Genomic DNA, 17,703 nt, shown 5'->3' on the forward strand with positions numbered 1-17,703 from the left:
TCAGGCTTTTTGGCCCGCCACCCTTTCTTTTCTTTGCCTCTCGACGGGTGCTGCTACCTAATCGGATTATCAAAAAGACGACTCAGATGATGACTCTTATTCTATCGGCTTCTTCTTATTCTTATTATTATTCAACACAATTAACCACATTCGTTGACTTTCCACTGAATCATGATTGACCAACAAAAAAACAAGAGTCATGGATCATCCCACAACTCCGGTATCTCTTGGGGCAAGGAACACACTCAATAATAATGTCTGTCTGTCTGTCTCTCTGTCTCTTTCATTTGCCACTGGCAGGCTCCGACAATAACAACACAGACCCTCTCAGAAAGAACCCCCCTCATCTCCCCTCACCATCCCTCAATAATTAGAGCATATTATACTGTACATAGTAGCAAAACATCACGATGATTTTCCCTCCCGTTTCTACCTCCTGAATAATCTCTTTATGATGGCCCGGTTGCCCTGCCCTGCCCTGCCCTTCCCTGCCGTCCCTTTCACCCTGATCACGCATCGGGAGTGGAATGCTGCAACGGCCCTCATTTCCCTGAACAAGCGGAGTCCGCCGTAGATCCAGGAGCAAAGATCACCGGGCGAACCCACCATCGGACTTGACTACTACTTCAGACAAGAGGTTCTGGCAAGGCGCAATAGTCAATAGATAGTGGTTTGATCATTGATTCCAAGGTATTTTGTGTTTGTAGCAGTAACACGGTACTCAGGGCCACTTTTGAAAGTCCTCCCTCCTTTCCCCTAATGCCAAGTCACTCAAGGGCATTTCAATGCCCACTGCATAAGAATAGAAAAGGGGGACAGGACAGGGGACAGACAATAAAGGCTTGAGGCTCTCGATAACTATGGGGACCCGGAGATCACTGGTCTACTTACTGTATCTATGGGTATCTATGGATCTCCGATCATAGGTATGTGACCCTCCGGTTTCCAAGTTCAATATCATGATCCGTTGCTTTTTCGACTACATCCATATAACATCTCTCGTTTCCTCTCCCTAGAACCGTCCAATTCTATATTTCGCGTACAATGCGGCCAGCTCTTCCTACTCGACACTGTCCCCAACTCCCATACAGTTCGAAATGAAAGACCATGAACAGTGGTAAACACTCGCGTGCTGTGCATAGTAATCTCCCACATGCACGATATTATTAGATCTGCATCTTGAGCCGACCTCCTCTCCTCCCTCAACCCAATTTCTCACCTACATAATCCAACGCCGACGAACTATTCGAAGACAAACACGACAGAAAGACCGTGTTCCTCCGAGATTCTGTCTCTCCTTCTAGCAGACTTAGTATCTCAATACCCGCCCGTCAAACAATCACTACCATGAAGATCATCGGTCCAGCATCTAGAATTACAACCCGCAACCATCCATCCGACCCAACAACCTACCCTATCATAACCCAATCATGAGATTGTACAGTACAAGGGTGACCCCAGGCTAGTAGGAGGAGCAAACTCCAAGTTAACTCTTACCCCTCACTCAGCAGCCACCTACTTAGCCAGTCAGTCTAGTCAAGTCAGCCCGCACGGACTTCCCACTGATATGTATACCTGGTCAAAAGTAATCACGGAGTTCTATGATTAGAAACATTCATCCCTCCTCTTCCCTGCCATCCCGTTGGGCGCGAACCGCTGCCGATAGTCCGTCCGATCACCAGCCTTTAACGGAAACAAACACCCTGGTCTGGTTTTAACCGCCATGGAGAGCGGCCCCCAAGCCCCCGTCGAGGACGAATCATGGGATGGAGAGTCGTTTAGATAGAGGCGGGAGGATTGTCAGATGCACTCTCATGCATTACGCGCTCCGTTAAGTTTAATTGATCCCATGTCCGGTCTATCGTGCTTCACCCCGGACTTTATGTGGCTACGGTAGGGCTTTCGTTTCATGTTCATCGGTGGACTACCGTAGGGGCCTGGGTTCGTCACCTCGAGACGGCCGCATCGGCTATATATAGCACAGATTAAGCGCGGAGGCGTTTCTGGAAGGATGTCTTGACTATAGAATGTTTCAGGCGAGGGTCTTGAACATACCTTGACATCCTCAATGAGTAGATTGGCTGGTGGTGTGACTTGGGCGAAGAATAGACCTAAAGTCGCGAGACCTGGAATCGTCGAGAACGTGAGGCGCAGACGGGGAGATTGCACTGACACTGACGTATACAGCCCGCCCGGGAGGAGCGACACATAGGAATCTAGGTACCTGACACACACGAAACCTGGAACCGGGCATGAGCGATGAAGGAAAGCTATGACACCAGATCACGGCTGCTGCTAATCTTTGGTGCCATCTGTTCTGCACATAACCCGTAGGCTACAGCTCGGACACTACCAAATGTCGATCTGACAAGCACAGAGCTGCAAATGCGCCTATTGTAGCCAATATTGAGTTGCCAATCTCGGCAGGGCTTGAATCCTTCCACCACCGATAATGCCAGGTCTAGGCAATGACAATGGGGAATGGGGAATGGTGGCTCGACAGCCGAAGGTCTGATAAAATGATGCACACTACATGACATCGTCTCCAGCCAAGCGTGCCTGACACTGAAGGCTTCTGAGGCTGACGTGCATGGATCAGGTCCAATTGATCCCCGGCTATCCGAGCAGACAAAAGCTCTACCCAGCCAATGGGAAGAGGTACATTTGTTGGCTCACTGCAAATGCGTCGTGATGGAAAAGGAAACAGGTCCAGGCTGGAGGCTGAAGGCTGATGACTCGGTGGCTACTGTGGTTGCCGCGTTCTACTCCTGTCCAAGCAGGTATGTATATCCGATAACTCCGCGCCACACCTGTCGACCTATTCCGAAGGGGCTGTCAAATACGGGGATACATCCGGTGAGATCAGCAGGACACAGTAAATAATCGCCATCATGGAAAGCCGACGACCATGAATCGATAAGCAGAATCCAACTGCCTCGCGAGTCACCTAACGTAGGGGCGACCCTATTATTAAGCGTGATTAATGAAGACTTTTCGCAGAGAGACAGAGAGGGGCACACCGAACGGCTAGTCAGGCACGGTTTCAAGCGATCATCCCAACAGTGGAGCCGCCTTCTCCAGATAGACGATAGAACACAACGAAAAACAGCTCCAGTTTGTCAGTTACGCTCTTACCTGGCCCGCATCTCGAATTCGATGGCCGAGAAAGGTGGTGGCTAATTTCCCTTCGGCCTGGCGACCCGCCGCAACGCACATTGACCACCTATGTCGCGGAGCTCGCGAGTCTGGCTGCATCGTGTCTGCCTTCTACGAATATGAGTGCTACTGTTCATACATAAATAGATGAGCAGGCAACACGATAGCCCAGTAACGGCGATATGTGTATGGAGTGAATCAAGCCCGGAAGAATCTTACCGGCAAAAGAGAAGGAAGCCAAGCGGACTTAGCATCACTCTGCAAAGAGGACTCAGATTCTGGCAATTTGACGTGTGTGGATACTACCATCACGGAGGCTTTAGATTAAACAACCAGTAGCCTTGCTCGACGCGACGACAAGAGTTGGCCCGTAATTTAGCCACGGTCCATAGTAGCTGCTCAGCAAGGTTCGGAACTTCCATCGAATGGCAATGCTCCCTAGTAAGATATATTTGTAGAAAGGCAAGGATCTAAGCAAAAGGACAGATAGAGAGATATCTTTCCTTCTAGGAAGAATAAGTGGGAGACATGACAACTCTGAAGACTGTGTCGGTCTATCCGCAAGCGTTCGGATTCACGGGACAGGCGGGATGGAGCACTTCCTGCACGGAAGGCACCAACAATTGACTATGGGCCATCCCATCCCCTCCCCACCCAGTCCTCGGGGTCAGGGACCCAGCCTCGACGGAAAATGATGGATGAAGATCTTCAAATGACGGAAATGATTAATGTTAAGTCTGGGGAACCCGTGCATTTGACAATCAATTCGGATCATCCCTTCCAGTTTCTGACCCGGGTGTCTTCCACGCACTCAATTAATTTTCAGGTCCCAAAGAACAATCAACGGTCATCATCGGAGGTTCGGGATAGTCAGAGACTGGAAAAAGTTTGGAACAGCCTGGAGATAATATAGAGATGAAAAAGTCTAATTGCAGGAGCCTAACCTAGTCTGTCTTAGAGACAGGTTCCTAATGCCCATTTCACTCTGTCTAATTAGATACTCGCTCGGTATGATCGATACCTACCTGTAATGTCCGAAGCCCCTGGATGTGAGATTGGGTCAAGAATCTCGGCATCAGGTGATACTCCCAAACGTGGTCATGCTCGATTGGAGATGCTTATATCCAAGAGACAACTCTGAGATATACTTTGTCAAAGCACGAAGGGGATCGGCAGTCCCGAGGCTCATCAAATTTTGGGAGGGGAGGGGAGGGGAGGGGTGCTCTGTGCAATTCCGGGAGACTCCTCGGGGCAGGAACCCTGACTCGTGCGAGGCATGGATCTGCCTCGACTCGTACGGTTAATGATATCGGCAATGAGGGCGAATACTTGCGCACGTCGACCTCCCATCAGGAATTTCAAGGCAGACAGGTACTCGGTGCGTGTACCGGGACAGACGGCGCAGAATACGATAGAGGTTTTTAGTCTAGGGTATGGCGAGAGCCCAGGGCTGTCTTACCATCATCTTCTGCGAAAGTTCCATTCTATTGACGAACTACTGGGAAAGGATTAAACATGATGCGTTGACTGCTCAGATCCACCATTCGGAGAATCAATCCCTGTCAACAATGCTTTCTTCTCGAAGGGGACTTTTTACTCCCTCTCACACTTTGTCTCTTTCACCGTCTTCCATTTCTTCTAGCTTCTTGTCTTTCCATCACTGGCCTCCGCGTCTGCTTGCTTTCGCGTCCTTCGGTTCCTCCACTTTGGCGAGCAATCGAAGCTAGTGACCAACCAAAGAAGACTCAGCAGGCTCTACTCCACCGGTCTGACCAGGGTGTATCTCCTTAGTGTTCAATGAACCTCTATGGAACCTGGTACCTTGCCCTTAGCGGAGGAGTTACCGTCCTGGGTACTTTAGAACGGAGGACTAGACTGGGTCGAGGGAGTACTCTCCCCTGAAAGCCTGGAATTAGTTAGTTATCATTAGTTACCTCGGTGGTAAGCGATGGTATCATACACATCTTCCCCCGTCCAGCTGATGACCTAATTGACTCGTAAACAACGTCTTAGGAGGTTTCTTGTCCAATGAGCCTGGTTCCTGTCGTCCAGAGTGTAAGACAAGGTGTCGAGTTATGTATGGTTATGTATGGTCAGAACCAGTATTTAGTTACGGTACACATACCATAGGTACTGTAGTCCCGGTCGGAAAGTTGGAACGATCCCACCACCAGAGGCTCTACAGTACGTAGTGAGTTTGCCTAGTAAAAGGACCATCCATTGTCGCCGAGCTTCCCCTAACCGGCTGGCTCTTTATTATGCATCTTGAGAAAGACGGACACAGTCCCCATTGTTCTCTCACTTATCTCCCCCGGTTGAAGGATCATCTTTTACCCAATATGTATAGACTCTACACATGTATACATTCATCCATCCATCCTTCCATATATGCATACATGTAGTCGATGTCGCATTGATAGACAACGGAAGACAGTACCTCAGTAGTAGTAATTATCTGACCAGGGCCACCCCAACCCCAATAGTTCCCTTGCTATACATTGTTATTATTGGTGCTCTTTCTTACCACGGGCTGCTATTGATGACAGTCAAGACAGGACAGACTTGCTACGGTCTCCGACTAAGTTCAACTTACTTGACTACTGAGTACTACTGTCCGTCATCCGCTGTGCTTGGGGTGATTTTCTGCATCCTTCGCCGTCTTTGCCTTTCCCTCTCTCTCTCTTTCTCTCTCACTCACTCTCTCTCACTCTCTCTGATTCCCCTTTTCTCTCATCATTACCAACGCGGAATCTTCTGATCATCCACCCCCCTCCCCTCCAAGTCTACCTTTCTTCTTTCCTTGGTCCTTGATCTCCCTCCGGACTATTTTCTCTTCAGCCAATTTTCCCAATTCTGCTGACTTAAACGCCCGAACCACCTCACCATTGCCCCGGGTCGAAACTTTCTTTCGCTCGGTCGCTTCCGCCGTGTGCTCGCTCCACACCCAATCAACCCCCCTCCTCGTTCTCTCCCTCTCTTCCACTCCTCCTGCTCCTGCTCCTCCTCCTTCTGCCCTTTGCCAACCTTACTTGCTGCCACGACTACCTCGCCATTCTATCACCTAAACTACCTCTCACACTCTCCCCTACCGCCCTTTGTCGTCAGCGCCTCTTGCCCCCTCCCTTCCCCTCCCTCCCCCCTCCCTCCTATCTCCACCGTCTTACAGTCCCCTGGATTCTCGACGCCGCCTTGGTCGACTCAATTCCAACTTCTCACGCCCGACTCGTTATTCAATTGACTCTTACCCTCTCCAGGGGCTTATTTGCTCAAGATGGCAGCCGATATGAGCGGCGAACAGATGCAGGCCAAGATCACTGCCGCCCGGCGCGAAGCTGAAGGTCTCAAGGACAAGATCAAGCGCAGAAAGGATGAGCTGGCGGATACCACCCGTACGCATTCCTCTCCCTCACAGACGCCTCTGTCCCTGATCGGGTGAACCGACTTGACCCTTGCGATGGGCTCAGCTAGCATCACGCCATTCCTCCCAATATGCTAACCTCGGTGGAACAGTACGTCAAGTAGCGCAAAATCAGACTGAGACGCTACCTCGTATCGGAATGAAGCCCCGTCGCACACTCAAGGGCCATCTCGCCAAGATCTACGCTATGCACTGGTCGACCGATCGCCGCCATCTCGTTTCCGCCTCCCAGGACGGAAAGCTCATCATCTGGGATGCCTACACCACAAACAAGGTCCATGCGATTCCCCTGCGGTCATCATGGGTGATGACTTGCGCCTACGCCCCTAGCGGAAACTACGTTGCTTGCGGTGGTTTGGATAATATCTGCTCCATCTACAACCTTTCATCCCGTGAAGGCCCGACCCGAGTCGCGCGCGAGCTCTCGGGACACTCCGGCTATCTCTCTTGCTGTCGCTTCATCAACGATCGCCGGATCATCACCTCCTCGGGTGATATGACTTGTATGCTATGGGATATCGAGTCGGGTTCTAAAGTGACCGAGTTCGCCGACCACTTGGGCGATGTCATGTCGATCAGCATCAACCCCACCAACCAGAACATCTTCGTCTCCGGTGCGTGCGACGCCTTCGCCAAGCTCTGGGATATCCGGACCGGAAAGGCCGTTCAGACCTTTGCTGGACACGAGTCCGATATCAACGCCATCCAATTCTTCCCCGATGGAAACGCCTTCGGAACCGGTTCCGACGACACCTCTTGCCGTCTCTTCGATATCCGCGCGGATCGGGAGCTCAACACTTACCAGGTATTTTCTTCCTGCATTCCCGCAGCGGCCGAAACGGACACTAATGGAATGTTCAGAGCGATCAAATATTGTGCGGTATCACATCTGTTGCGTTCTCCGTTTCTGGAAGATTGCTCTTCGCAGGTTACGATGACTTCGAGTGCAAGGTACGTCTTTTGCCGGGAATAATTATGCGTACGGACGGCGACTAAGCACTTACTAGGTTTGGGATGTTCTTCGCGGCGACAAGGTGGGATCTCTAAGCGGTCACGAAAACCGTGTAAGCTGTTTGGGAGTCAGCAACGACGGCATCAGCTTGTGCACTGGATCTTGGGATTCCTTGGTAAGTTGCTTTGGCTTTACCCCGATGGTAAGATTTTGGTCACTAAGACACTTCGTCCTGCAGCTCAAGGTGTGGGCCTGGTAAACCGAGAAAACGAACCAAAAAAAAAAAAAAAAAACCAGCAAAGATACCCTGTCTCGAGTCCTCATTCGAAGTTTCCTTAATCATTTCCTGCGCCACTAGGATCCATGTCCGCCACTGTACGATAATACTTTATTCACTGAGGAGCAGTTTTTGTTGCCGCGCCTGCCTAATGTACTAGTCGGAATGCAGGCACAGTTACAGCAAACGAAAACCAGAGGGTAGTCTTGGTGGCAGACATCCCGAAAATGGATGGCGTCACCTGTTGAGTACTGCCAGTGTGTGAAAAGAAAGGCGAGGAGCAGACAAGACACACACATCACGACAAAAAACAACCATACTCAGATTCGGGCGCGGTGAACTGTAATAATGCTGTTGATAATTGGGATTCTGGGGGCTGTTGCGCAGATATCGGTGCGTTGATGGGTTACCAATGGCCCATCCTCAAGATTTGATTTGCAGGCATTCTGTTTCTCTTTCTTTACTCTTTCGTCTTATTCCCCCTTTCTCCAACCACCCTTGTGACGTTTCATCTGATTTTCTTTTTCCAATTTTCTCGATGTCCCAAATTCTCCTGGTGCTTTAACCCCAGCATCCTGCTTTTTCTCCTGTGCGTCTAGGCCTCCTTTTGTTTGACGCATTGATCTCCTTGTGTACTTTGCCTTGGTTGATGGATGGAAAAGGAGGGGATCTTTTTTTTTTTTCTCCCGGATAGGCCATGACGGTTTTGATTGATTGCGAATTATCCGTGTGTTTTTTCTCTTATACTAATCAACTTACATATCTTCCGAAAGTTTGAATGTTTTCCAGCGGGTCCTTTGGTTGCGTTGCGAGAGGATGAAATGGAAACAATTTCAACCGCCAATCCTGTGCTTGTTTGAGATGTCTGCCTAGATCGAAATGTGTTTCGATTTTGTTTTTCTTTATGGCACGGTTTGATGCCCGCTCCCGTCCCAGTTTGTTTCGAGGTAGGGCCTGACCGAGTTTGGTAGACACCCACACTACTGTAGTACAAATGAGAACCGATGGCCATCTTTACTGGGGATGTTGAGTATCAGATTGCCTGGATGTTCGAGAGTGACGGAATGATGAGACCGAAACGAGGTAAGCAGGGACCAGCATGATGACAATGATGGTGTCAACGGACGTAGTGCCTGTGCCCTGTGCCCTGTGCCCTTCGTCGTTAACAGGATACACGTACAAAATGAACCGCCATCAAGTTTATCTCTTCGTCTACCTTGCTCCACAGCATCCGTCCCTGTGATATCATGCCAGTTCGCCCAGAGAAGACGTTTCCCGAGTCAGTGGACCAAGAATAAGGATCTAAGTAGTCCGCCGGGCAAACAATAGCAGTTAGACAATCAAGTGGCTGTAGCAAGTAACTAAGTTTCGTGTTCGAGACTCGGAGCCCCAATGTACTGTAGTTAGTACTTGAAAATGCTCGGAAACTTCGGCTCTTCCCCGCTGGTCTAGCCAACTTGTGATTTCTCCAACTAACGACAGACATTCTACGGAGTACCTTATCTAGATAGACTAAGGAAAAAAGAAACGCAGTCATTGGACCTCGCAAACTGAGCCTCAGGGTTGAGAAGGGGGGAGCGGAGCCACCGCCAGCCATGGATCGGGTGAGTAGAATCTGGAACGATTTACGGAGTACGGGGGATGGGAACCGAACTTTACTTTTGAGTATGATGAACTGTTTTCTTGGGAGGGGGTTGGTCCTTGCCCTTCCTTGCCCCAGGTGGTTGTTAACTTGTTTACTACATTGGGGCATTGTGTTGTGTTGTGTTTAGGTTGTTAGGGTGCAGTGTTCCTGTCCTTATTTTTTGAGGGAGGGGCTGTGCTGTGCTGCAGTGGAAGTAAAGCCCATGCAACTGCAACTGCGGCTTGCTGTACTGTCCTTCAACTCTAACTTGACCTGTCAGATTCTTAAGCCGGGTAGTGATTTGTTTGCCTATCTGGGAATGTGCCGATGTCTTTACTGCTCGTCAAGAGCTGGGGATACGAGTGCTGCTACATGCGCACATCATCTGAGTTCAATGTTCATCCATCGTCTGCAACTCCCATTCGTGTTGGGATCGACGGGCCGGTCAATGTGAAACGGCCGATGATGTAGTTTGGTGGAGCAGTGTCATACGTGAGAGAGAGGGCGCCTCAGGGCTGAATGCATTGGGATTGACCAAGGGAAGAACATACGATCGTTGGAGAGAACGATCCCCGTAACACGTGGTTGGTGGTTCTACCTCAGGAGTCGGTCGGTCTCTCTTCCAAACAGACCCTGAAGCTTGGTCTGTTTTGTTTCGAGTTGAGGGTTTGGAAGAGGGGAACTTGGTGAGGTTGAAGTACGACAGACAGCATCGCAAGTAAATAAAGAAAAGACGAGGGGGCCGGGAAGGGAAGACGATCCTTACCGCGTGCATGGAAGCCATGGAAGGCCGCATGGAAAGTTCTTCGAATTCTGAAACCGGACTTGCCCCTAACCGTGTTTCATCCTGGCTGCTTTTTTTTCTTCTTCTTCTCCTTCCTTCTTCTCTTCCTTCCCGCCACTTCCCACTCAACCAAACCCACCCCCCCCCTCCTTTCTTTGCCAGGAGAGAAAACCATAATATCGTCATCTTCTTCCTCCCCCCAAAGTCAAACCTCCTGAAACGCACACCAATACCCTATGGGACGTGATCTTTGACCATCTGCGTGTTGGTTACGAATTAGCTTAACTCGTCTCTCGGCCCTCTTCCGCTTTCCATTCGCTCAGACCACACCTATTCCCCCTTCTGCGACACGAACCAAAGTCAGAAAGGATACAATTTAAAAATAAAATAAAATAAAAAAACAAAGAAAAAGAAAGCGGGAATCCGATCTAGCCAGCCAACCCGTCCCGGACGACGACGCAGATCAAGGCACAGCCCAAATCTTCCCCCCTCCCCCATTCATTCTAAGAATATCATCGTCTCCCTCTTGCTACGACCGTTGCTTTAAAACCCCCCAGAATACCCCTCCCGACCTACTTGGTCCCTTCCCTTTCAAGATGTCATCTGCCGCCCAAGACGAATTTTACCAACTCCTTCAGAACAATCGAGACCGGTTCTCGACTCACCCTGAAGACCGTGATCACCCCTCCGATCGAGACTCCGACTCCTCCGACGACCACGATCACGACCACGACCGCCCTCATTTCTCCGACGCAGACGACGACGACGACGACGAAGATCACCGACCTTCTGCCATGCACTCCCGCTCCACCAGTTCTTACAAGATCCCCAACACCACATATGACGCCAACACCGGGCCCAAGGGTGTCATCGCCGACGCCCAGGCGTTCGAGCGCGCTCGCAAGTCCTCCTTCCGTCGGACCCTGCTGAGCGTCGCCGGCATTGACCGTCCCCATTACTCGATGAAGTCCGTCACGGACGATGCCACCCTCCTCAACAATTCCTCCCCTCCCGATGGGTCGTCGGCCAGCGACGACGAGGAGCGGTTTATGCGCCAGTGGCGGACGTCTCGCATGCAGGAAATGCAGGCCCGCACGCTGCGCAAGCCCAGCCCCCGACGCCGGCTATTTGGATCGGTCGACAACGTGGATGCCGTGGGGTATCTGGATGCCATTGAAAAGGTCACTTCTGGTACGGTGGTGGTTGTGTGTGTATATGACCCGGAGGTATGTTGCGCAGACTGCTCTGTATGGAGGAAGAATGCCCCCACTAACATAACACTTGAAGTCTACGACCAGTGCCCTCGTTGAAGACTGCTTGAACACCATTGCTCGACGACAGCCCGCCGTGCACTTCGTCAAGCTGCACCATGAAATCGCAGAGATGGATCACATCGAAGCCCCGGCGCTGCTGGCTTACCGAGACGGGGACGTCTTCACCACCATCGTCGAGATCATGCGCCAGATCCCCAAGGGACGGAGTCTCAGTGCCGACAGTCTCGAAGACCTGCTCAAGATGTATGTGCCAGCCTGCCTTCTATAAGAGTACAATACTAATCATGATTGTGGTATAGGCACCGCATCCTCTAATCAAAACGCCCCTTCATTCCATCATCATCATTGATCCACGCTCATGCCACGTTCTACATGCCCGTTTCTCCATTCGTGATCCGCTTCTTATTCCGATCACCATTCATCCAATGTAATGCACAAGCGGGCGTATGTTTTCTTTTCTTTGCACACAAGTTCGGGTTGCATATAGAGTTCTTTTTTGCGTCACGGTGTTCCAGGTTTGTCATGTCTGTCGATCGATCCTGAGCTTGAGATATCCTCCATGGTTTTCTTGTCACGATATGTTGAGTTCTAGGTTTCTGTCTTTTCTTGCAGGTTGTCGCTGATATGTAGTCGGCTTAACGGGGATCTCGTCCTCAGTGTACTATATCAAATCTAATCTTCGCTGACTGTCTCCCTCCCTTCCCCCACAATACATATACTAGAGTAAATAGTCCCGGGGGAGAACCCCCGGACCCCCCTTTTCTTTCAGCTCCCCAGCCTATCTCAATCCAAAATTATAGATAAGAGCGTATCCGGGGGAGAACCCCCGGACCCCCCTTCCTTTCAGCTTCCTGGCCACCTCAATCCAAAACCAGAGATAGATATAAGAGTATCCGGGGGAGAACCCGGATCCCCTTTCTTTTCAGCCCCCTGGTATACAAACAACCCCCTCACAGCAGAAACACATAAGATAAATAGATAATCATCAGCCAAATCGCGCAGCCCCAACCCACAAAGAGAAAAGAAAAAAAAAAAAAAGAGTGTCCTCGCCTCGACAGGGAATATTCCTACCCGTGCACCGCGTCAGCACACAAGCACTTTACCCCTCAGCGATTCGAACGCAGGACCAAGCGGTGTCCCCGACCGGGCCCGTACCCACTAGGCTACTTGGTCCTGCTCTGCCGAATTAACAGCGTTAACGTATTATAGACTGATGGAGACTAGCTGTTTTGGGAGCTTGCACCGAGAATTCGCCGGGGAGTTAACTTTGGTTTTGATTGGTTTGGTTGATCGATTGATCGAGATCTCATCTCGCTGGACTAGGTTTCAAACGATTATGCTTATTCGATAGGGCAATTGGCTACATATCCTTTCGACCCTTTTCTGCATCACTGATCATACTTAGATTTTAGTTTTTCGGGAATGGGGAACCTGGGTATTCTTCCCCTTCCTATCCTTCGATCCCACGATATTACCGAGGGCTAGGTAGCGGGTTTAAATCACTGTGTACTAGTATGTGTGTATGTATGTATGTAGGTTCCTGGCGTACCTTGATTCAGGGGATAGGGACAGTGTACCGCAGGGGATTCTATCTCTCACTATGGATAGACTTGATTCTTATGATTCTCGAGGGGACAGTGGGAAGGAGGTGTGGTATACCCGTCTATATCTTTCTAACAGCGGTAGGATGTTTGGAAGAAGGTGGGATCATAAGTCGGCTGTATAGGATGCAATAAGCATTGCAAGGATGTAGGGTGACATAATTACAGGCCAGTTGAACCAGGAGGAAAAGTCACAGACCGGTGTTCCTCTGCAAACGTGTATTTTTACCATCAGAAGTAAACTTCAATGCGACGACTAATCCACAAGAAAGCAAGAGAATAAATGCACACACATGTATGTGCGTGTGTCCGTGTGCGCATTCGCCCAAAGACAGGCAAAGAAGAAAAGAAAATGGTATGATTAAGTTTTGTTTTATAGAAGGGAGAAGAAGTAGGAAGTAGGATAACCTGAACTGGAAAAAGAAAAACCGAAACACAATCACAAAGCGCCTTTTTCCTGCGTGAAATCCCAAAGCATCTTGATTAGGTTGTCGGGTAGGGTATAGAGGTCGACGTGGAATTCGCCCTCTAAATCGTTCAAGACATAATGATTAGTTATCGATTCGGCGAGGCCCCAATCAGAAGGAGAACTCACGCTCAACATCATTCTTAGTATATGAGTCCGGGGCCTTGTTGTCATGGACCATCTGCACCACTTGGAGAAGATCGTCTTCGCCAAGACGCTGCAGTCCATCTGCCAGCTTGTCCATGTCGACCTAAACCGCCATCAGCGCGAAAGCCCGATCATGGAGATAACCAAGAAAAAAAAAAAAAAACTTACATTCTTCTCCGTCTTCTTCTTCTTCTTCGACCCCTCCTCCCCACCCGCGGCGCGTTTTGACTTGACGCCGTTCTCGTCGCCAGGAACGGGGCCGGATTCACGCAGTGCCGCTAGAAGGGCCGGCTTGGGATTCTTGAAGGTCTGTTGGGGGGCGCCACCGGGTCAGTCATCCAGAGCTCCCTCGCGAAACCAGGGTGTCTCACAATAACATGCTTGGATTCATAGCGCGGCTGCGCGAAGTTGAGGTCGTGAGTGACGGAATGCTCCTTGTCGGCGGCAGTGAGACCGATCTGCATATCGAATTCACCCCATCCTTCCTCGGAGATTCTGAACGGGGGATTCTTGAAAGCTATAGTTCATCCAAAACAAACCATGTGTCAGCCATATTGCTCAAGCTCTACGAACTAGCCATGCAAAACCAGGGGGGTTCCTTCTGCCCCCAAGCTCCCATGTTCCATCTGTCCTGGAGGGGCTAAAAATAGAGGACCGACCCCCAATAACCCAACACACCCATTGAACGTAGAGCGGGAGGGCCAAGAGTCGCGATACATAAAAAGCCAGCGAACACAGAACAAGAGAAGAAAAAGTAAGACGTACTCTGGACAGCCCGCGGGCCGAAACTCGGGTGCAGCGTGTACGTCACCTTGTCGAAGACGTTGGCGGGAACCTGTTCGCCATGCTCGTTGACGAGGTAAATCTCAATGGACCATGATCGCAGGGGGAACCCTTCGACGCCGGAGTCTTTGTTTCTGTTGGGGCGCGCGGGCGCGAAAATCAAGTGTTAGCCCTCTCAAAGCTCTTTCGCGGGCGGCTCAGCACACCGTCTCTGCGCTACAAAGCAAGAGAAAAAGCGCGAGCGTTTTATTGCTCCAGTGAATGGTTGCGCATATGGAGCTTGCTATAGAATGTCAAGGGTGGCTTGCGATGTGACGGGGAGCTGAGGTGGAAGGGTTGGGTGAATGGTCGTGATGACTCCGAAGCTAAGCTAATGGGCCAAAGGTAGAGAGGTCGTGGCGGGGTGTATAGACGTACAGGATGTGCTGCTCCGTCACCAGACGGACGTTTCTCTTAACCTGTTGGAGAGGAAGCGCGTCAGTGTGGTGCAATTAATGCTTGGACCGCGTGAGCGGCCGTGAGGGACGAGTCCGAGCGATGCAAGACAGAGCGCTGGCTGAGGGGCGGCAGACTCACGTCGGGCATTGTTGCGATGGGCTTCCGTGAAATGCCCGGGGGAATAGCAAAGTAAAGATGATATTACAGAGCTTAGCTGGAATCCCTTCTTCTTGAGGGGGTTGTGGTGGTCGAATCTGTTGTTTTGGGTGGACGAAGTAGACGGCGAACAATCGGGCTCAGTAGGCGCGCGACGACGAATCAAGGTGGAGTTGAGGTCGGGTGTTTTGCCGGGATTGTATCTGGAATCTGTACTCCTGCGATCACTGTCGGTTCAACTGAGGCTGGATTATTCCAATATCCACGGGGGTTGAGGGTTCAACAAGACCAAGTGTTACAGAGAGGGAGTTGAGAGGGAAGCTTTCGGCGCGGGTTGGAGGCCGGGTGGGGGAATTGCATGGAATGATTGCTTGATTATTCTCGACGCGTTGACAGTTGACAGTTAGAGTGACTTGTCCGCAATTCTCCAGCATTAACTTGAACAACTACAAACCACACCCACATTCACTTCCCCTCAAACTCAGGTCTCTTTCTTCGTAGTTGTGAATTACCGGTGTGTCTCACCTTTATTTTCCAAGCTCGCCATTCACCGCCTTCTACTACGCCAGACACTCAACCACACCTCACTTTGAGGATGACATTGAAACAATCATAGTCTACCCGGCACGGACACATCTCCTTCAACACTTCATTCGTGTAGTATTGGGGGGGAAGGGTGTCTATCTACTGCCGACTCGCCAGAGGACATACACTCGACCTCATGGCTAAACTAGGTCTATGTCGGATCTGTATATGCATCGACTCCGGGTCTCGGCGAAGCCAGCCTCATCATTCTGTCTCCTCACTCAAGGGAGAATACAAATGGTGTCAAGAGGAGAAGGTACGAGGGAAATGTATAGTGACCAAGGAACTTGGTGGGAAGCGAAACACAGCCGTGCGGGGGATCAGAGTAATGACAAAGAGAAAAAAAAACCCCACATCGAATTCGTAGAGCATAAGAGAGTTTCGAAAAGTGCATTAAAAATAGCCCTCTATATCATTTGTCGATGGGAGGAGAAAAGGTCGAAGCTGCCGACTCTGCATTTACTGCTGGTTGAGGAGCTTCTCGTTCTCCTTCTGGGCCTTCTCGAAAGCTTCCTTGAACAGGTTGGCGTCTGCACGATGCATTAGTACACCACATCCTGAAGTCTTAAACATTCAATCAGACGTAGAAGAAAACTTACTGTCGCTGTTGGCAAAGCGGATAGCCAGAGTGCAAGCCTCAGGCTCACCCTCACTGACATCGGCAGCAGCGTTCCAGACCCAGCTGCGGTCACTGCCAACGTTGGCGCTGAGCGTCATGTCGGGGACAACTAGAACAAGCGTCAGTCACCGAACGTGTATAGACGAGGATATCCCTCGCCATGGCATCGAAGTAACTCACTGTAGTGGTTAGCGCAGACCTTGAGGGTCTTATCTCTGCGCATCACGAGACGGGTCTTCTGGTTCTCCTTGTGCTTGAGCAGTCTCACGTCACCAGTACCACGCTCCTTCCACTCCTTGCTCTCACGGTCGAAACGGAACAGCTTAGCACGCATCTTGAACACCTGCTCCTCCAGCTCCTCGTTGGTCTTGGTCTCGACCTTCTCCGTCAGGCGGATGACGGGCTCGAAGTGGACATCGGGGGACTCGGGGGCTTCGTCCTGTTGACGGCAGATGAAGAGTCAGTCATAGCTTCTTCTCAGCGGTCTGTTTTCCTGTTGATGCAAGTCTTCGCCGCAGGTCCACTACCCCCCCAAAACCCATGAACACAGAACCTCTTCGCCATGGAGGGGCGAAAGCGGGGTAAACATTCACAATTGCCCGCAAGCCCCGTCCCACGCCCAAGTTCTCCGAAAGTCACCCAATATCAGACACTCACCTCATCCTCAGCCTTCTGGGCCTTGGAAGAGCCGGAGGGCTCGTTCTTGTCATCCTCGGCCTCAACCTTCTCCTTCTTGGGACCTCCACCGAACATGGAGAAAACGTTGTCGGTCGTCTTGGTGGCAGTCTCCTTAACGGTCTCGACCGCGGATTCGGTGGCAGCCTTGGCCTCCTCGGCCACGGCCTCGGTGGTGGTGGTCTCGGGCTTCTCAGCAGCCTCAGGAGCGCTGGTGGTGGGGTCGGGCTTGGTCTCAGCGACGTCAGACATGATGGATGGATATAATTCTGCGGGCTGATGTGAGCGGAGCGGGATATGAAGATGAGAATACAGGCGAGGTATACCTGAGAATAAAGGAGAAAATAAGGATTGTTTGGGGGTGGATGTGGAATTATAAGTGAAGAGGTGGTGGGAAAATATGGACGGGATTCAATGTTTTTGGTTGCCAGAGAAGGTGGGTAGGCTGGCTGGGTTCATTGCCTCAGAGCCTAAGGCCACTAGCGCCACCCGCTCTGAAGGTCTTTTTTGCTGCCCCGCGCCTGAAAAGAATAATAAAAAAAATGGACCGCGGGGTGATTGTATAGACTCTCATACACTATCTACAACACAGCCATATTTCTGGACCACACTCGATTCCGGTCCCTTCAAGCTCCAAGTCCAGTAAAAATTCAATACCAATATCTGCTAGATAATACTCGAATACATTTGCCTGCCAGTATTCTCAGGATACAATTCCATGCTTCAAGCCATCCCTCAATACGTGACC

General features: G+C 50.6%; 3 protein-coding genes across 3 annotated transcripts; 2 read left to right on the forward strand and 1 right to left on the reverse strand.

Moving 5' to 3' along the window:
* Positions 1-6,171: 6,171 nt before the first annotated feature.
* Positions 6,172-7,833, forward strand: BO97DRAFT_15694 (WD40 repeat domain-containing protein). The gene is made up of 5 exons (XM_025690203.1): positions 6,172-6,545; positions 6,667-7,379; positions 7,436-7,525; positions 7,582-7,701; positions 7,765-7,833. Exons 1-5 carry the CDS (start codon positions 6,428-6,430, stop codon positions 7,783-7,785), a joined length of 1,062 nt encoding a protein of 353 aa, XP_025553114.1. The 5' UTR covers positions 6,172-6,427; the 3' UTR covers positions 7,786-7,833.
* A 2,532-nt stretch (positions 7,834-10,365) lies between these two features.
* BO97DRAFT_469262 (phosducin family protein) lies at positions 10,366-12,172 on the forward strand. Its single transcript, XM_025699823.1, has 3 exons — positions 10,366-11,437; positions 11,499-11,728; positions 11,785-12,172. The coding sequence occupies exons 1-3, from the start codon at positions 10,808-10,810 to the stop codon at positions 11,798-11,800; spliced, it is 876 nt and encodes a 291-aa protein (XP_025553115.1). The 5' UTR covers positions 10,366-10,807; the 3' UTR covers positions 11,801-12,172.
* A 1,353-nt stretch (positions 12,173-13,525) lies between these two features.
* BO97DRAFT_341390 (Ran GTPase-binding protein YRB1) lies at positions 13,526-17,207 on the reverse strand (the record flags this gene model as incomplete). Its single annotated transcript, XM_025691640.1, has 10 exons — positions 13,526-13,614; positions 13,682-13,802; positions 13,868-14,008; positions 14,071-14,216; positions 14,465-14,616; positions 14,900-14,932; positions 16,125-16,191; positions 16,261-16,389; positions 16,461-16,719; positions 16,938-17,207. The coding sequence occupies 10 exons, from the start codon at positions 17,205-17,207 to the stop codon at positions 13,526-13,528; spliced, it is 1,407 nt and encodes a 468-aa protein (XP_025553116.1).
* Between the last annotated feature and the right edge of the window lie 496 nt (positions 17,208-17,703).

Source organism: Aspergillus homomorphus, assembly GCF_003184865.1.
Source record: "Aspergillus homomorphus CBS 101889 unplaced genomic scaffold BO97scaffold_10, whole genome shotgun sequence".
Lineage (NCBI taxonomy): Eukaryota > Fungi > Ascomycota > Eurotiomycetes > Eurotiales > Aspergillaceae > Aspergillus > Aspergillus homomorphus.